The sequence below is a fragment of the Triticum urartu genome, chromosome 1A, assembly GCF_056163025.1.
Source record: "Triticum urartu cultivar PI428250 chromosome 1A, HENAU_Tu73, whole genome shotgun sequence".
Classification (NCBI taxonomy): Eukaryota; Viridiplantae; Streptophyta; class Magnoliopsida; order Poales; family Poaceae; genus Triticum; species Triticum urartu.
Genome location: NC_141873.1, coordinates 41,976,536 through 41,997,827, shown reverse-complemented (window position 1 = coordinate 41,997,827; position 21,292 = coordinate 41,976,536). Strand labels below are relative to the sequence as shown.

General features: G+C 46.1%; 1 protein-coding gene across 1 annotated transcript; it reads right to left on the bottom strand.

Annotated features, from left to right (window-relative positions):
* Positions 1-1,099: 1,099 nt before the first annotated feature.
* LOC125548336 (defensin-like protein CAL1) lies at positions 1,100-1,895 on the bottom strand. The gene is made up of 2 exons (XM_048711983.2): positions 1,701-1,895; positions 1,100-1,597 (listed from the first exon to the last, which is right to left on the bottom strand). The coding sequence occupies exons 1-2, from the start codon at positions 1,762-1,764 to the stop codon at positions 1,413-1,415; spliced, it is 249 nt and encodes an 82-aa protein (XP_048567940.2). The 5' UTR covers positions 1,765-1,895; the 3' UTR covers positions 1,100-1,412.
* Positions 1,896-21,292: the final 19,397 nt, after the last annotated feature.

Here is a 21,292-nt window from a genome sequence, read left to right as displayed (position 1 = left end):
TTGTGATAGTTTCGCGAGTGAGGAGGGTACGGGAGTTATTGGGACGGTCAATATTGTGTTATAGGCTCTATTTATAGCACAAGGCACAAAAATAGGATGATCTCCCTGTCGTTCTAAAATGAGCGCTAAATAAAAATTGTGGGTCACATGACTACAATAACTTAAAAGAATATAAAATTTTGTCTAAAAAATAAAATATAAAAGTATACCATTGAAAAAAACTTCGGCATATGGGACACATGTAACTCATGAGGGCCCATAAGGTTTGTCCCAATTGTGAGCAGATCATGATGCCTGCCTTGTGGTGTGTGCTAGCCCATGTGCAACACAAAGTATTTATATAGGTGCTTGTAAAAATGAACCTGTTTTTTTATAAAGCACCAGTATTTATTTGTGTAGCATAAATGCTTACTTAGTCACCTAAAAAAAGTATCGGTGTTTAAGAATTTTTTTCAAGCAACTCTTGAAACATCTTACAATCTTACATTGTCTCTGCTTATAGTGTGTGATTGGATGGATTTATATCCATCCTCCTACCCCACGCTAAGTCAACGGCACATCCTTATTACTAGGAGGAGTATCCAGAGCGCTTTACCAAAATATCTCTGTACGGTTAGACTCTGGAGGGCTTTTGCGGAATTGTTCTTCCAAGGAAATGGTGATCTATGCATCTTTTTTCTTCTTCTGATTTTCATGTGTAATATTTTTTTATTAAAGGTAGAAAAATATGATTTGTAGACCAGCTGGTTTAATTAAATCCCTGTGCACATAAAGCTGTTTTTTTGAGTAAAAGAAAAGTTGTACTCATGTTAATGCTCTACTATGTTATTTTCTTTCTCAAAAGAAAACTTGGTTTCTTTTGACAAGGTATTTTTTAATAGAGAAAAGGCCTACAATCTAGCGTTAAATTTTTGACAAGGTTACGTTCAACTTATAGTTGTTCATGTATACAAATGAAAACTTTATGCAGCTTCCAAAAACGTCTTGTCACATGAAAATGCAGTAGTCACAAGCAATAATACTAGCATTTGCCTTTGAACACGATCACACTTACACAGAGACAGGGGGGAAAGGGGGATGCATTGCACAAGTCCATCCATGCTGAAACAACGAACATATTTATTACATCACCACACACAAATCAGGCATAAACACGGCGTACAGCGAAGTAAACTACAGAGACCCCGATTGATTTTTCTACTTTATTAGTTGTCCTACTGATTAAGAGGGACACACCGATGAACAGAACTAGTTACGGCACGGATGATCTAGTTAAGAACTAGTACGACTGACTGACGAACCTGGACGCACCGACCAACAGAACAGATATAAGCTAATTATTAGCTAACGGCACGGATGATGTAGCATCGGACGTCTCGGCGCTGGCCGGCAGGGCGGGGCCAGCGTGCGGCCTAGCAGGGCCTCTTGCAGAAGCACTTGCGCGCGAAGTGCGGCGTGTGGCAATCGCCCTCGGGGAAGCTCTCGGTGCGGCAGACGGCGGCGCAGTTGCTGCTGCTGAGGCAGGCGCCCTTGAACTTGTGGCTCTGCGACAGGCAGTCCCGCGCCTCCGCCACCTTGGTCGTCGTCGTCCCCATCTCTGCATGCACATCAACCAAACCACATTAAGCAACTAAGGGTCATCCAGGAAACAGATCACAGCTCGCTGGGAATTAAGAGTGAGGATGGGAGGCGGCATGTACCCGTGGCGACGAGGAGGAAGAGCAGGAGGAGGGCGGACGCGGTCATGCGACGAGAGAGCGCCATCGATCTGCTGATCTTGCTCACGTACTGGACTGAGGAGCTACCCTCCTGCTGCTGCTGCTGCTGCTAGTGCTATGTACGGGTGGCTGTGTTAGCTAGTAGCAAAGCGAATGGAGTGGAGAGAATGGACACGAGTGAGAGCAAAGAGTGGGGTTTATATAGGCAGACGGTAGATTAGTGTGGGTGCTCTCTCGATCCCATCACTTCACCTGCACCCATCCACGTTGCCACCCGCACCCACTAAATTCATTCCATGCCCAAACTGATGGAGTTGGGGAGCTAGTCACTACTAGGAAAAGACCTACTAATGGCGCACCTAATTCGGCTATTAATGGTGCATTAGTGGTGCGCCATTAATGCCACGCCATTAGTATATTTTACTAATGGCGCATCACAGGTGCGCGCGTCATTAGTATCTGGTATACTAATGACGCATCTCAGATGCGCCATTAGTATATACAACAGTGCGCCATTAGTATGCCTCCCAGGGGGCCATGTATACCCAGGTGCTTTGGCATACTAATGGCGCACAACAACAAGATGTGCCATTAGTAACTTCGGCATACTAATGGCGCATGTGCGCCATTAGTATTCTTTGGCATACTAATGACGCACTGTGATGTGATGCGCCATTAGTATGAATATTAGGTTTTTTTATTTTTTAATTTTCTGTTTTTTGCACAGGTTACAAAATGTATAATTGGACAAAATATAGACATCACACATCAACAACAGATTCATCGAATACAATAGAAGATTAGTCTCTGAATACAATTCATCATATTAGTCTCCGAATACAATTCATCATATTAGTCTCCGAATTGAAAAGACCGAAGAAAGATAGAACATTATATTACAAGTCTCGAGACCACGAGTAGCGAGTTTGTCTTCACATTACAAGTCGATATCGATCATCTAAACTACCATCACATAGAAGAGAGCTGCGGTCATCACAATGAGCATCATCACGATGAAACTCGTCTTCATCCGGTAAATTACACTGAAAATATGGGCTAAATTACACTGTAATTCTAGGGTATATTACACTGACAAATACACTCAAAATATGGGATAAATTGCACTATAATTCTGGGGTATATTACACTGAGAATTCATCAAAAGTTGCTAGCTTACACTAAAATACATCTGCACTGCAGGGCTTGTACACACAAATTCAGTGAGATGATCTAACACTGACAAAATAAAGGAAACACCTACTGAACCAATACAGGGCTAAAAACACATGGGGATTACACTTAAAAACATCCAGTGAAAGGCACTAGAAAACCATATAGACACAGGAATAAAGCAGAGCTGACTCATTAAATCTGATACACTGAGAAAACCCTAAACTAGGGAAACTAATCACCTGCATCTAACCTACCAGGAGGTAACTGAACAAATTCAAGAACTACAACAGCAACACGAACCAATACAGAGATATGAAAGCACAAGTTACTAGCATTTGCCTAAAAACTACATAACTAGGATATGAAAGCACAAGTTACTAGCATTTTCCTAAAAACTACATAACTAGTGGACCAACTCTCTATCTGTAACAAGAACTATAACTAGGAAGCTACCACCAGATGCACTTGGGGATATACTAGTTATGCACTTCACATCCGGATGGCAATTACCTAGTATTTTAAGCTAAAATTACCTAGTAAGTGCTCAATCAATAAGGTACAAGGTAAACTGAATTGACTTTCCAAATTGACAAGCGCAGACAGAGCATAAGCAAAGAGGTCAACTGCTAATATCTATTCAATGCAAATAGTAGACATCTGAGTTCTAGTGCTCATATTGGAACATCCAGAACACCAAAGGCATCTTCAAAGTGAAAATTCTTACCCCTACACAACTATTCGGCATAATCAGAATTCAAAAGTAACATTCTTCGATATAGAGCATGGGTGCTCGGGGGAAAGTAGCACAAACAGACAATGCAAACAACCAATCAACTAGTGAAGCCAATCAAGAACCTAGAGATATAGCTAGCAAACTGAGAAGCACATGCAGAGCAAAAGCGAAAAGGTTACATGTTCACTGCGAAATAATAGATGCGTGAGTTCCAGTGCCCATATATGAAAAATCTTGAGCAGCAAAGGGCATCATCATCAAAGTGAAACTCTTAAGCCCTACATAATTATGCAGCCTTGATCACACATGACATTACTAGATTTAGATCTATTGTAGTAAATATAAGTACTTGGATGCTCAAATTTAAAGTAAAGTGCACGAGCAGGCAATGCAAACACACAATCAATTGGTGAAAACCATCGACAACCTTGGGACAAATACGGTGCATCAAACCTAGATAATCAGTGGACCAATTCTAAGTATGTATCAAGAACTATAGCTAGGAAGTTAGCAACAGTTGAACTTGGGGATATACTAATCATGAACAATCTCTCCTGGTCGGTCCAACTCAGAAATCATACCATTGTCTAAAACTGCTTAATAGATTCAGATCATCTAATTGTGAATCATGTGATTTGGGGTTTCAATTTCAGATCATCTTTTACTTATCAACAAGATTGCAACAGTTGCAGACACCTCACACTAACAGTTTCAGACTTGAATAGATTCAGATAACTAAGAAGAACATATCCGGAGGAGGGAGGGAGGATGGGGGTGCATTACCCTAATGTGCTAAACGACGTAAGCGCGTGCGCGCGAGGGGGAGAGGGGGAGAGGAGGAGGGGGAGCTCACGGTGGCCGTAGGGATAGGGCAGTGGGGCGCGGGGAGGATGTCGGGGACGACGACGACGCAGGGGAGGAGGCGACGAGGTCCGGGTGGTGGTGGTGCTCCGGCGACGGTGGTGTGGACGGGGCGGCGTCCGGGCCGCCGGCGACGAGGGCGGCGGGGCGATGGCGTCCAACGAGGTGGGGCGACGGGGAGAGCGGCGCCGACGTCGGGGCCTCAGGCGGCGGTGGTTGGAGACGTCGCGGCGGGGTCGAGGCGGCGTCGGGGCGGCGTCGAGGCGGCGGGGCAGCGGCGTCGGGAGAGGAGAGGGGAAGGGGATCGAGGGCGAGGGCGAGGGAGAGGGAGAGAGAGGGGATAGGTTTGGGCCGGGGTGGAAATATGGATGGGGGCGGCACAATACTAATGGCGCACCACCCCTCGGTGCGCCATAAGTACATCCATACTAATGGCGCACCTCACCCTGGTGCGCCATTAGTACATCCATACTAATGGCGCACCTCACCCCGGTGCGCCATTAGTATTTGTGTTTAAATATGTTCAAACTTGTTTTATAAGACAATAATAATTTTTTTATAAGACAGTAATAATTTTTTTTATAAGATGGCTACTGCAGCAGTAATATATTTTTATAAGACAGTAATAATTTTTTTAAAAATATCATCAAACAGTAATGCCGGTGGAGCGGGGGAGGGTGCGCGGGGTGCGGGGGGTCGGCGGCGGCGGTTGAGTAGGGGAATCGAGGGTGCGGGGGGTCGGCGGCGGCGGCCGGTGGACCGGGGGGTGCTCGGCGGCGGCGGCCGGTGGACCGGGGGGTGCTCGGCGGCGAGGGGGACCGGATCTGGCGAGGTGGGATAGCGATCGAGATGGAGGGGGGGTCAAGATCGAGTGTCGATGAAATTTAAAAATATTCATGATAGTTCAAAAAGTGCCCATGAAATACAATCGAGAAATGAAGGCTACGATTTAAATACAATCGATCTTAGCTAGCTATCTGTTCACAATCTTCTTGCCCTTCTTTTTCGCAAATGGAGTTCTTTTGTGGAACGGACGTCCTTTAGGTAGGGTGGTCCTGCTTCTTCTTGTGGTGTATGCTGCTACTTCATCATCGTCGTCATGTTCGATCCTCGGGTCGCCGTACTTGTCGAAGTCTTGCTCATTGGCTACTCCATCCATTCCGATGATCTTCCTTTTGCCTCTCCTCACGACAACACGACTGGGCTTTGACGGGTCGGTAATGAAGAAGCATTGGTCCACTTGGGAAGCCAGTACCCATGGCTCATTTTTCGCGGTGACGTTTGTGCCCGCGGTCTTGGATTTGGCTTCGGGTATAACCATGGTGGTGAAATACCGGTCTTCTTTTAGGACGCTCTTCGCCCATCTGACACGGAACATCGGGACCTTCTCTCCAGCGTAGCTCAGCTCCCAGATCTCCTCGATCCTTCCGTAGTATCTGTCCTTGTCGTTACCGGTGTAGGATTCCATCGTTACCCCGGAGTTCTGATAACCATCGCTCTTCACGATATGGACCAGCAGATGCACCATAACGTCGAAGAATGCGGGCGGGAAGTACATCTCAAGCTCGCATAGTATCACCACGATCTCTTCCTGTAGCCTTCTGAGTTGCCTCACGCCAACAGACTTCCGAGAGATGATGTCGAAAAAGTTGCATAGGCTAAATAGCGTTTCACGGACGTGCGCGTACATGATCCCACGGATTGCAACTGGAAGTATCTGCATCATCAGCACGTGACAGTTGTGAGACTTCATCCCGCTGAACTTCTGCTTTGCTGGGTCTAGGTATCTGCTTATCTTCCCCGCGTAACCGTAAGGAAGTTTTACTCCTAGGAGGCAGGTGAAAAACTGCTCGATCTCCTCCTGACTTAGAGTGAAGCACGCGGGAGGGTAGTCATTTCCGGTCTTCTTGGCCTTTTTGCCTTTGCGACGACTTTCCCTGTCCTGCTTCGCCTCATCATCATCATCATCATCATATATAGCGTGAAGCTCCTGCCTGATGCCCATTGATTTCAAGTCCGCCCTTGCTTTCGGCCCATCTTTGGTCCTCTCTGGCATGTTGAGCAGGGTACCAAGTAGACTCTCGCACACGTTCTTCATGATATGCATTACATCAAGGCTGTGAGGCATACGGTGGATCTTCCAGTATGGCAAGTCCCAGAAAACAGACCTCGTTTTCCATACCTTCACCAGCGGCTCTGGCGCCTTTCGCTTCTTTCCCGGCTCTGGCGCCTTTTGCTTCTTTCCTGGCAGTGGCAATCTTTCCAATTTTTCAACAGCTCGTCTATTTCCTCGCCGCTCCTTGTACGCGGGCGTCCTCGGGGTTCGGTTTCACCATCGAACAGATCCTTGCGTTTTCTCCACGGGCCAGGTGCTATGTGTGCTTCTCTGGCTGCCAAACGGATTGACTCCATCGGTGCTCGCGCCCAGCACGATGTTCCTTGGATCGTTCCCAAATTCTAGGTCTTTGAAGTTCAACGCTTGCCACTGGCTCGCATCCTTAGGGTGACTCAGCATCTTGTCTTTTTTATCTATCTCCGGATCATTTGCGTCATCTTCTCGCTTCTTCTCCTCCCTATCCGCGTGCCAACGCAGGAGCTTTGCTACCTTAGGGTCCGCGAAATACCGCTGCAGACGAGGAGTGATCGGAAAGTACCACACCACTTTTCGAGGAGCTTTCTTTCTCTTCTTGTATCGAGTGACGCCGCACACCGGACATATGGTAGACTCCGCGTGCTCGTCCCGATAAATGATGCAATTGTTCATGCACACATGGTATTTCACGTGCGGTAAATCCAGAGGACACACGATTTTCTTCGCCTCCTCCAAACTGGTCGGGCACTTGTTCCCCTTGGGAAGACGTTCGTGCCAGAATGACATGTTCTCGTCGAAGCATGCGTCGGTCATTTTGTGTTTTACCTTCATCTCCAGAGCCATGAGCGTTACTTTCAGGCGGGTATCCTCGGGCCTGCATCCTTCATACAATGGAGTAACCGCGTCTAACTCAAGTTGATCCATCTTGGCTTTCTCTCGGGCGGCAGCTCTTGCATTATCCGTCTGCTTGAGAAGCAGCTCTTGAATATGAGGGTCCTGCACCCAGCCCATCGATGGTCCAGCGTCGTCTGCTCCGCCGGCATCATCATCTTCATGATCATGCCCGTCGTCTGCTCCGGCATCTTCCTCATCATCATGTCCTGCATCTTCTACATGATGACTGTGTACAACATCACCGTCGTGATCATCTCCTGGGGATTCTTCGTCTTCTCGCCCGCCCGAGCCGCGGTGGTTGTCTTGCTGCCCTTCCTCATTTCTTGCCCGGCCCCCATGGATGACTTCGTAGTCATCTTCATCACCTTGCCACCGATAGCCATCCATGAAACCACGCAAGAGCAGGTGGTCCCGCACCTGCCCGGATTCCGGGTCCGCAATAAGGCTCTTCAGCTTGCATCTTCGACACGGACATCTTATCTCCGTCTCGTTCTTTTGAAGCATCTCGGCCTTCGCGGACCTCAAAAACCTATTCACGATGCCTTCGGTCATCGTGCGGACCATGGTCGCCTGCGGGGTAGAGCAAAACGATATTTTAGAACCAAGAAAAAATTTGGCATGACTTTCCCTAAAAATAGGACCAAAAAGAATGCTTAATGCCAAAATTCTCGCCGAAACGAAAATGAATCAACATTTCAGCAAAATATTGGCAACTATCGCATTTCAAATACCGGTACACCTCCAAACACAAACACATATGCAACACCACAAACATATGCAACACCACGAACATACATAGATCTAGCTAGGCCATAAAAAATGCATGTGCACATTGTTGTAGGGAGAACAACATAAATATAGCTTCCCCCCTTACTTACCTATCAAAACAAGGTAATTTAAGCACTTAAATTGAATGGATCTATGGTGGAAATGAGGTGAAAAAGAGGAGGCACCCAAGACAAGGAGGAGGTGGAGAGAATGAAGTGGGGAGAAAGTGAGTGTGGGTAGGAGAGGCTGTCCAAAATATCTTGTTGCTGCCCACTTACTAATGGCGCACCAACTCTAAATGCGCCATTAGTAATCCAGGTTACTAATGGCGCACCTTCTGCTGGTGCGCCATTAGTAGTTTTGCAAAAAAAATATATACTAATGGCGCACTGTTCCACAGTGCGTCATGACTAGTTTAAACTAGTAATGACGCACGGTCGAACAGTGCGCCATTAGTAGTTTTGCAAAAAAAGGAATAAAAAATATAATAAAAAAAACAGCATTAGTGGCGCACTTTCCGACAGGTGCGCCATTACTAGTTACAACTACTAATGGCGCACTGTGTCTGGATGCGCCATTAGTATGTTTGGACAGGCGCACTAGTTCAAATTTTTTTTGATACAAATGGCGCACCCTGGGCCAGGTGCGCCATTAGTAGTTTCAGCTCTAATGGCGTATCAGAAGGTGGTGCGCCATTAGTATATACTAATGGCGCACGGCTTGTCTGGTGCGCCATTAGTGTCAATCCCATCTATAGCCCTTTTTCTAGTAGTGAGTGGTTATTTCACGGGCTGGATTTACAAACGCGGTTGCCACCTCCCCCCGATCTCGTGCATGAGAGCAATGGCCCATTACACGTTGCCACCCAGGTCCATTATTTCGTTCCATTTCCATGTCGAAACTGGTGGATTTCCTTACCGATGAATGGTCATCAAGGTCAAAACTGGTGGGTGGTCATGGAGAGCGTCCATCAAGGTCTGAGGCAACACTCACGGGCCTGCTGAATATAGTGCTGGGTCCTAAAAAGGAAAAGCAAGCCTGATGTATGTTTTTTTTAAAAAGGGGGCTCCCCGGCCTCTGCATCAGCCACATTAATGAATAAAAAAGTAGTTCTACAAGGTCTTGCAGTCTGCAACAAAATAAAAAGCTGGCTCACAAAGAGCTACAAAATCAAAAAAAGACCCAAACGCCACAACCGGCTGGCATAAGAGAGATAGGTAAACTAATTGCCTATCCTATTACATGACCGCCATCCAAACCGGTTGAAGATATCCCGCACTACCATCTCCCATCGGACAGACCTAGTAACCAAACGCTCCCTGGCCTCCGTCGGAGTGAGTAAGGACCACAAACGGATTAGCGCGGTAGCACGGAATAAAACCTGCAAAAAATGAATAGTTGTTGTTCTGTTAAAAGCCACATCATTTCTGCAGTCCCAACTTGCCCATAACAACGCACATACTCCTACGCGAATTTGTCTAGCTGTCTCGGGCTCTATCCCAACAAGCCACGTTCCAAATAACGACCTGACCGAATTCGGAGGAGTAATGTTAAAGGCAATTTGCACCGAGCGCCACAACACCCTCGCCAACGGGCAATCAAAGAAAAGGTGCTTGATAGTTTCATCCCAATCACAGAAACTACACCTAGTAGAGCCTGTCCAGTTGCGCTCACTAGTGCAGAACCGGGCAATAGCACCGGTTCATAAGGCCCTTTAGTGCCGGTTCGGTAACCGGCACTAAAGTGTGGGCACTAAAGCCCCCCCCTTTAGTACCGGTTCAGCATGAACCGGTGCTAAAGGGCAACCACGTGGCACGAGCCAGCTCCGGGGGCAGGGAGCCCTTTAGTACCGGTTGGTGACACCAACCGGTATTAAAAGGTTGGGGGGGGGTTGGGTTTATGATTTTTTTTTCATTTAATTTTGTGTTTTCCATTTAATTCTTTTTCGTTTGCTGGTATTTTACGATACTACATATTGTACACGTTATGCATATATATAAATAGAATTTCTAGTAGAAATGATCATATATATACAATTAGCTAGCTATATACAATTTCTCCTAATTGGTGCCTTCGGAGCCAGTGGCATTAGCCTAATTGGTGCCTACGGAGCACGATGACAATTGGAAGTGGTTCATGGGAGCGGTAGCGGGTAATAGTATTCTTCTTTGGGATCTATGACCTGGTCGAGCAAAAATCCCGCTATTTCCTCTTGAATTGCTTCTATGCGCTCCTCTGCTAGGAGCTGCTCCCGCACCTCTTTGAACTGTTAAGAAGTAGATCAATATGCATGTGTATTAGTTGTGTGACTAGATATTGATAATGGTGTAAAAATTGTGAATAGTGTTCTGACAAACGTACCCACTCCTGTCTTTGAGATCTGCTCCTTTCAGACGTCATCATGCGAATGTTCTCGCAAACGTAGTATGCACACAAATTATTCCCCGGTGCCTGCTTCAGGGTCTTTATGAGAGTGGAATTTGATCAGATAATAATTAATCAAGCATGATAATTAAAGAGATGGCAGCTAGCTAGCTAGTACTACTTAATTACTTACCTTGGGTCGATACCATTTCAGCTTCTTTTTCCATTGGCCTGGAGTGACGCTGATGAACTTTGCCGAAGCCCTGCTCGCTGACAAAGAAAATGAATAAAGGGGTTATTAAATAGTTCATATCAGGAAATGACGAACTAAATAGGCCGAGATATAGTTAATAATGATTGAAATTACCTGTTGACTATCCCAAACAAGATGATGTAGTCACTTGCTTTTTTAAGTAGTGAGTCCAGTATTTCAACTGTTCCTTCATCAACTTTAATGATTAACAAGATCCAGTGAAATCTGCATGCACACACGTTTGCATGTCTTAATTAAGCGGGCATATGTAAGCAAAAACATGTAGCTAGCTAGTATGCAAAAACAAAATTTGTAGTACAAGACATAGTGACTCACTCAAAGTTGTAAGGAAGTAGTATATCTTCATTGGTATTGAGGCGCTTGAAGAACTCTAGCATGCTTTCCTCTACACTTTTTGCATAATATGAATCTAATTTCCATGTGTATTCATTAATGGTATTTGGGTCAATGAACCCAATGCCATAGCATCCACCTTTTTCCATTTCATAAATCTTGATCCTGCATAATACCACAGAAAAGAATATAGTGAGGATAATTACAGGTAATGATTGATCAAAATGATCACTACAACTAGCTTGAGACTTAAATTACAGAAAGAAATCACTTACAGACAATAGCAACTGACGATAGATTTGTCGAGTGCATCTTGATTGTATAACTGAAATAGTTCTGAATACTCAATGGACACAGCTTTCTCATGGTAGTAATGATCCTTCTTGACATTCACCATGAGGGACTCTTGATTGGAAATCTTGGTAATGTCCATGTACCATTGATGCAATTCATACATTCTCGTTGGGAGCTTCTTGACCTCGTCTGGCTCGACCAAAGGTTGGCCCCGGACATATTTCCATTTTATTTCCTCCTCTCTAAGCTGAGACATGGGCTCGATGACGAGGAGTTGTCCAACAGTGATCATGAGCCTTTCAGCCTGCTCAATATGCTCCTCGGTTATTACCACATCGCCCAGCCCGGGAACGTTAACGGTTTGCCCACAATAATATTGGGCGCGCGTACCCTCATGTGTTGTTGGCACAACAAGCGGGGGGGGGGGGGGGGGGGAGGGGGGGGGGGGTTGATTGCACCGCCTGTTCTCCCAGCTGGGGAACGGTTTTACCGCTCCTTTGGCCAGCTGATTTTCTCGAGCTCGAGCTCGCCTCTTTCTGTAGACGTGCTCGATTTAACTTCCTGAGGTGGCGCTCATAGTCTGTGTCAACAAGCTTGGGAGCTGGTGGTCTAGCCATACGAATGAAGTGGTCAATATTTTCCTCAGGCACTTTCTCCCTTGGCAGCGATGGCAGTTTCGGTGCAAAATGGGCTTCCACCTTGGCCTTCGATATGGCTGCGTTTTCCTCCTCGGACTTGTCGTAAGGCCTCTGCGGAAGAGGCGCGAGGTTGCTTGGACCATATTGAAATCGCTTGCCTCCGCCTGTACCTCCAGTACTATCTCGACTTGTACCGCTACGCACCATAGCTGAGGCGGCTCTCTTCCGTGATTGCTTAGGCGGCGGAGACGGCTGACGTGGCTGAGTTGGAGGAGGAGGAGTGGCCTGAAGCTGTGCCGGACTTGGAGGAGGAGTGGCCTGACGCTTTGCCGGACTTGGAGGAGGAGGAGTGGCCTGACGCTTTGCCGGACTTGGAGGTGGACTTGGAGGAGCGGGAGTCTGCTGACTCGGTGGCGGACTTCGACGAGGATTCGGCTGACGCGGTGTCGGTGGCCTTCGAAAGATGATGCAATCCTTTCTCCATAGGATGATACGATGGTTGGCCTCTCCTAGTGTGTGTGCTCCTCGTCACCTCCAGGAATGTCAAGCTGTAGCCCCGAATATTGGTCCACCACCTCATCAACCAAGACATGAGCATAGCCCGCTGGAATCGGGTTGCAATGGAAGGTTGCCTCGAGGGGATTTGTAAAAGCAACGGCGTCCGCCACCTTAATGGATATGTTCTTCATTTTGAAGTGTAGCTCGCAGTTAGTGTTCTCCATGATGTCATCCACTGGGTAGCTTTCCAGCAATGCGTCGCCCGGGGCGGAACCCACGCTGCTTCTCAGCATGGATGGGACGGTGCTATCCAATGCTGGATCATTCGCTAGCTGCTGCAGCTGCTGAGACCCCCTTTGCTGGCTAAGTGAGTCAATCTGCTCCTGCTGCCGCTGGAATTTGACTGCCAAGTCCGCGTGCGCTGATTCTATGCCTTGAAGGCGTTCATAGTCCAGCTTCCTCTGCTCCTCCTCCATCTTCCTCTTCTTCTCCTCCGCAATCTTCTTTCTCGCACGGGTTCTGTAGTCGGCGTTCCAGTCCGAAAACCCCTCATACCACGGAATAGCGCCCTTGCCTCATGTTCTTCCCGGGTGTTCAGGATTTCCCAGGGCACGCGTAAGCTCGTCGTTCTCTCTGTTGGGCTCGAACACCCCCGATCGAGCCTCTTCTATTGCAACAAGGAGCTTATCTTCGGCTCCGTCCAGACATGCCTTCTTCGAAACTTTGCCTGTCTTCGGGTCCAACTCCCCCCATGCGCATAGAACCAAGTCTTGCACCTGGGGGGCCAGCTCAATGTTTCTGGAGTGACACCTGCATCCTCCATCTCTTTCTCAGACTTATCCCACTTAGGCATTCCCACCGCGTAGCCACCTGGCCCCAGCTTATGGAACTAATCCTTTTTTGTGGCATTGGCCTTATTTATTCTCGACCATTCCTTAGATAATTCCGATTCCTTGAATTTCACGAAATCGTCCCAATGAGCACTTTGCTTCTCTAGTGTTCCCTTGAATACTAGAGTCTTCTTTCCTCCCTTGACATACTGGTCCCATACACGATTCTTGTGGTTGTTGAATGCAACCGCCATCTTCCTAAGAGCAGCGTCCTTGACTTTCTCCACATCTGCATTTGTGAAATGATCTGGTAGGGTGAAATGTTCCATGAGCGTTTCCCAAAGCAGAAGTTTTTGTCTGTCGTCGACAAAAGTAAGATCTGTACGTGGCTTTGCTGGCTCTCTCCATTCTTGAAGGGAGATCGGGAGTTGGTCCTTCACAAGAACTCCGCACTGACGAATGAACTTGTCCGCAATCTTCTTAGGCGCTAATGGTTCTCCATTAGGTTTGATGGCCTCGATATTGTACTTTACGCCCTCCTTCAACTTTTTGTTCGGGCCTCGTACTGTCCTGCTGCCTAAAGATTTGCTCGATCTGGATGGCTGAAAGAAGAAAGATCGATTCGTTAATACATATCTTCAAGTCATTTAAAACATGTGATGATCACCAGATGCCTGCTTATATAAATATACCTCGCCGGTCTTTGTTGTTTCAAGATCAACATTTTCTTCGTCATGTTCATAGTTCATGACTTCATCAATTCGGTCGTCGCGATCGAATATCATATCACCCTCCCCGATGTTGTTTAGATATTCGGAGCCGCCATAATCTTCTTCATTGTGATCATCATCTGGCCCGCGAGGATTGCGTATGATATTAAACAGGGCCCCTTCTCCCTCTCTGCCGGTATTGTCCGCCATAGGTTTTATTTAACTAATCCAAAAGAAATATATTCAAATTACAATGCATGGATGCAATCAATTAATAAGGAAAAACTGAATCAATCATAGTACATAATAAGCATCATCGAATATAATCTCGAATACGTCATCTCGAATAATAGATATAATCTCGAATACATCGTCTCGAATAATATATATAAACTCGAATAAATCATCTCAAATATTATATATCGAATACATCACTAGCTAGCTAGCTAATAAAGATCGAATACTAGAGATTATTCTAGGCCACTCGCGGTTCCTGAGGCGCGAGCGGTGGACAACCAAAGTGAAGGAACCATCACTGGATCATAGCTCGGGTGATCTCCCGAAAGAACCTGCCAGGTATTGGAGAACCTGACGTCCATAGCAGCCATGTAGTGATGGACGTGCTCGCCCTCCTCCCTGACACGACGACGTACCACCTCCGGCGAGGCCGGCTCCCTCCGCACCGAAAGTGGCCCACGTGAACGCCACCAAAGGAGATCAGGGTCGACGACGGGACCCGGGGCCGGGTTCCTCACCAAGCGTCGCGCCCCTGAAGGTAGCACCTCCCAGTGCCAGCCCGGCGGAGCCCAGTCCCGGACATGGGTCCTCTGAAGCAGGACGTCATCGCGAACTGGTCGACGACGAGGATGCGGGCCGGGCATCGTCGACAACAAATACTATATGCCGCAAAAGTAAAGTAACATTTTTAAATGATGGATTGTGATTTCATATATGCAAATTCTAAATTTTATAACTAAAACTAACATTTCTAATATTTCTATAACTAAAACTAACATTTCTAATATTTCTATAACTAAAAAACATTTCTATATAACTAACATTTCTATATAACTAACATTTCTAATATTTCTATATAACTAACATTTCTATATAACTAACATTTCTAATATTTCTATAACTAAAAAACATTTCTATATAACTAACATTTCTAATATTTCTATAACTAAAAAACAGAAAGATTGCTAACATTTCTATAACAATGTGTGTGTGTGTGGTACATGGCGGCCGGGGCAGGAGCTCACTGGTTGAGGCGCGACGACGGGGGGGCGGCGACGGGGACGGATACGGAGACGGGGACGGGGACGGGGCGGCGACGACGGGGACGGGGACGGGCCGGGCGGGGACGACGGGAGGACGGGGCGGGGCGCGGCGATGGGGCGCGGCGCGGCGACGGGGATGACGGGGACAGGGACAGACAGCGACGGGGGCGGTGACGAGGGGCGGCGGCGACGGGCAGAGGAGAAAGAAGCAGAGGGAGAGATGAGAAACTGACAATTTTTTTGAAGTGTTTTCTTATATAGAACAATTTTTAGTACCGATTGGAGCCACCAACCGGTACTAAAGGTCTATTTTGGCCAGGCCAAGCGGCGGGAACGGCACCCCTTTAGTACCGGATGGTGGCTCCAAACGGTACTAAAGACCCCCCTTTAGTACCGGTTTGAGCCACCACCCGGTACTAAACGGGGTGCACTGGCACAGGTGCGGTGCATCATGTTTAGTCCCACCTCGCTAGCCGAGGGGCGTCCGCACTGGTTTATAAGCCCCAGTGCGGTAGCTCCCTCGAGCTCCTCTCCAAAGCAGGCCTACTGGGCCTAAATGTTCTGTGCTGCCCTGTGGGCCTACTGGGCCTTTGCGGGCCTGCATCCTGGCCCAACAACAGGTTGGGTTTCTAGTCGTATGCAGGCCGCTGTGGCGAAGTAGGCGGGCTTTTTTATTTTCTTATTTTTTTGCTTTATTTATTTTTGTGATTCTTTTTTTCTTATGTTTAATATTAGTGTGTTTTATCATTATATTCAATTTGGTAATGCTTAGGTTATTTAAAAAATGAAATGCCTTTGTAACGGATGAGTTTTCGTCCGAAACCCTGATACTTCAAAAGAGATTGTCCATTTTGTACACAAAGTGCATCCAGTTTTTGCGGTAACCCTCTCTACTTTTTTGCACATGCTATGTGGGTGAAATTATGATATCATGCCAACTTTCAACCTTTTCTGAGTTCATTTGAAATGCTTTTCAATTTCAGGGTCATTTAGCTGAAAAAATCAGTAAATGCATGAAAGAATTTGTTTGCACATAAAATTTCTTCGCGTTTCAAATGCCAAAACACATAACTACCCTAACTATTACAGAGATTCCCTCCTGGGTGTGAAACACAGAAGAAAGTGATGATAGTGAAGCCAATCACATCCCAGATCTTTGGGTGTGAAACTTTTTCTTCGCGTGTGTCCCTTTGCACCACAGCCATGGAAAATTTTCATCATTTAACTGGATGCTCGGGTCAATATTTATTGTGAATGGAGCAATTTCATCAAACTTTTCATAATCTTTTGACATGTCTGTCTTGTCATCCACTCCCACAATGTTTCTCTTCCCAGAAAGAACTATGTGGCGCTTTGGCTCATCGTATGATGCATTCGCTTCCTTATCTTTTCTTTTTCTCGGCTTGGTAGACATATCTTTCACATAGAAAACCTGTGCCACATCATTAGCTAGGACGAATGGTTCATCTGCATATGCAAGATTGTTGAGATCCACTATTGTCATTCCGTACTGCGGGTCTTCCGTTACCCTGCCTCGTGTCATATTGACCCATTTGCACCGAAACAAAGGGACCTTCAAACAACGTCCATAGTCAAGTTCTCATATCTCCTCTATGTAACCATAATATGTTTCCTTTCCCGTCTTGGTTTCTGCATCAAAGCGGACACCACTGTTTTTGTTGGTGCTCTTCTTATCTTGGGCGATTGTGTAAAATGTATTACCATTTATCTCGTACCCTTTGAAAGTCATTATATTCGAAGATGGTAACTGGGACAGCGAGTACAGGTCATCTTCAATAGAGGCGTTATGCATGGTACGTGTCTGCAACCAGCCGGCGAAACTCCTGGTTTGTTCACATGTAATCCAGTCATCAGACCGCTCCGGGTGTTTGGAGCGTAGAAAATTCTTGTGTTCGTCCATATACGGAGCCACCAAGGCGGAATTCTGTAGAACTGTGTAGTGTGCTTCAGTTAGAGAATGTTCGTCCATACATATTATTTGATCCCCTCCTAGCGTGCCTTTTCCATCCAGTCTGCCCTTATACCGTGATTCAGGAACACCAATCGGCTTAAGGTCAGGAATAAAGTCAATACAAAACTCAATGACCTCCTCATTTTCATGGCCCTCGGAGATGCTTCCTTCTGGCCTAGCATGGTTATGAACATATTTCTTTAAGACTCCCATGAACCTCTCAAAGGGGAACATATTGTGTAGAAATACAGGACCCAAAACGTTAATCTCTTCGCATAGGTGAACTAGGACGTGCGTCATGATGTTGAAGAAGGATGGTGGGAACACCAACTCGAAACTGACAAGACATTGCACCAAATCATTCTCTAACCTTGGTATAATTTCTGGATCGATTACCTTCTAAGAGATTGCATCGAGGAATGCACATAGCTTCACAATGGCTAATCGAACGTTTTCCGGTAGAAGCCCCCTCAATGCAACCAGAAGCAGTTGCGTCATAATCACGTGGCAGTCATGAGACTTTAGGTTCTGAAACTTTTTCTCTGCCATGTTTATTATTCCCTTTATATTCGACGAGAAGCCAGACGGTACCTTAATACTGAGTAGGCATTCAAAAAAGATTTCTTTCTCTTCTTTGGTAAGAGCGTAGCTGGCATGACCCTAATGTATGCCGTCTTTTTCGTGCATACGTTGCTGGTCCTCCCGTGCCTCAAGTGTATCTTTTGTCTTCCCATACACGCCCAAGAAGCCAAGCAGGGTCACGCAAAGATTCTTCGTCACGTGCATCACGTCGGTTGCGGAGCGGACCTCTAGGTCTTTCCAATAGGGCAGGTCCCAAAATATAGATTTCTTCTTCCACATGGGTGCGCGTCCGTCAGCGTCATTCAGAACAGGTTGTCCGCCAGGACCTTTTCCAAAGACTACCTTCAAATCCTTGACCATATCATGTACATCAGCACCAGTACGGTGGCGAGGCTTCGTCCGGCGATCCGCCTCACCTTTGAAATGCTTGCCTTTCTTTCTTACGGCATGCCTGCTCGGAAGAAATCGACGATGTCCCAGGTACACATTCTTCTTACAATTAGCCAAATATATACTGTTGGTATCGTCCAAACAATGCGTGCATGCGCGGTGTCTGTCCTGAAAGGTTACTGAGAGCAGGCCAATCATTGATGGTCACGAACAGCAACGCCTTTATGTCAAATTCTTCCCCCATGTGCTCATCCCACGCACGTACACCTGTTCCATTCCACAGCTGTAAGAGTTCTTCAACTAATGGCCTTAGGTACACATCAATATCGTTGCCGGGTTGCTTAGGGCCTTGGATGAGCACTGGCATCATAATGAACTTCCGCTTCATGCACAACCAAGGAGGAAGGTTATACAAACATAGAGTCACAGGCCAGGTGCTATGGTTGCTGCACTGCTCCCCAAAAGGATTAATGCCATCTGCGCTTAGACCAAACCATACATTCCTTGCGTCATCTACAAACTCCTTCCCGTACTTTCTCTCGACTTTTCTCCACTGCGACCCGTCAGCGGGTACTCTCAACTTTCCGTCTTTCTTACGGTCTTGTTTGTGCCATCGCATCACCTTGGCATGCTCTTTGTTTTGGAACAAACGTTTCAACCGTGGTATTATAGGAGCATACCACATCACTTTGGCAGGAATCTTCTTCCTGGGGCGCTCGCCCTCGACATCACCAGGGTCATCGCGACTGATCTTATAGCGCAATGCACTGCATACCGGGCAAGCGTTCAAATCCTCGTACTCACCGCGGTAGAGGATGCAATCATTAAGGCATGCATGTATCTTCTGCACCTCTAACCCTAGAGGGCAGACAGCCTTCTTTGCTTCGTATGTACTCTCGGGTAATTCGTTGTCCTTTGGAAGCATATTCTTTATCATTACCAGCAACTTTCCAAATCCCTTGTCAGATACACCATTCTCTGCCTTCCATTGCAGCAATTCCAGTGTGGTGCCCAGCCTTTTCTTGTCACCTACGCAATTCGAGTACAACAATTTTTTGTGATCCTCTAACATGCGCTGCAACTTCTTCTTCTCCAAATCACTTGCGCAGTTTCTCTTTGCATCGGCAATGGCCCGACCTAGATCATCAACGGGCTCATCCGATGCCTCTTCTTCAGCTTCTTCCCGCATTGTCGGCTCAGCTTCTTCCCTCATTGTTGTATCATCATATTCAGGGAACCCATGGCCAGGATAGCTGTCGTCGTCCTCTTCTTATTCATTGTCTTACATCATAACCCCTCTTTCTCCGTGCTTGGTCCAAACATTATACTGGGGCATGAAACCGGACTCAAACAGGTGGACGTGAATGGTTCTTGACGTAGAGTAATTGTGACCATTCTTACAGCCAGCACATGGACAAGGCATAAAACCATCCGCCCGCTTGTTTGCCTCAGCCGCAAGCAGAAAAGTATGCACGCCATTAATGAACTCGGAAGAGTATCGGTCATCGTACATCCATTGCCAGCTCATCTTCAATACACAACACCGAAAACACCAAATTAATACAATACATAAAGTTCATACAACACTTAAATGCAACAAACAAATAACTCTCTAGCTAAAGAATTTAAATGCAACAACAAATGCGATCAAGATCGCAACTAAGGTAACAATTGATCCAACAACATAATGATACCAGGCCTCACTATGAATGGCATATTTTCTAATCTTTCTAATCTTCAAGCGCATTTTCTCCATCTTAATCTTGTGATCATCGACGACATCGGCAACATGCAACTCCAATTCCATCTTCTCCCCCTCAATTCTTTTCAATTTTTCCTTCAAATCCTCGTTTTCTCTTTCAGCTAAATTTAACCTCTCGACAATAGGGTCGGTTGGAATTTCTGGTTCAACTACCTCCTACATACAAATATCTATGTCAACTTGATGGGCATAATTTGTCATAAACACGAAATGCAACAAATAGTTTTAAAAGAGAATATACCACATCCGAATCATAACCCGGACGAGGGCCGACGGGGACGGATATCAAAACCATGGCACTATGTATAACAAACAACGTATGGGTAAGATAATTATACGAGTAACTATATATCCAAATCACACAAACATCAATTATTTATATAAAACATTCATGAACAAGAGGCTCACCACAAGGTGGTGCTGGCGACGGGACGTTGCGGGCGATCGACGGTGGTTACGACGGAGATTTAGAAGGCACTAAGTAAACCACACCTACATATGCAAACTAAGTGTTATTTTTGACCTTAAATTGCATATAAATCAAATACTAGCATATATATATATATATATATATATATATATATATAATTCCTCCCAAATTACTAAACTCAAAAATCAATCACTATATAAAGCATTGCACGAGCTAATCTAGCAATGAGAGATGAAAGGACAAAGTTGCTAACCTTTGTGATCATTTGAATGGATGGGGGCCTGCAAATCTTGACAAATTTGGGGCAAATTTTGTGATGAACACGAGAGGAAGAAGGAAAGAACAGAGGAGAGGGAGAGGGGAAATGGGGAAGAACAGAGTGCTGGTGGATGAAGGGTTTATATAGGACGACCTTTAGTACCGGTTCGTGGCACGAACCGGTACTAAAGGTGCTGGAGGGGCCCCACTCTGGCAACATCCTGCCACCACTATCATTAGTACCGGTTCGTGCCAAGGTTCGCCACGAACCGGTACTAATGATGTCCGCCCGCCTAGCCGTTGGAACCGGCACTAATGGACACATTAGTGCCGGCTCAAATTCAAACCGGCACTAATGTGCTTCACATTTGACCCTTTTTCTACTAGTGGCTTAACCAAATTATCTTTCGTTAAGATGACTTGTTTATGTTCAAACCA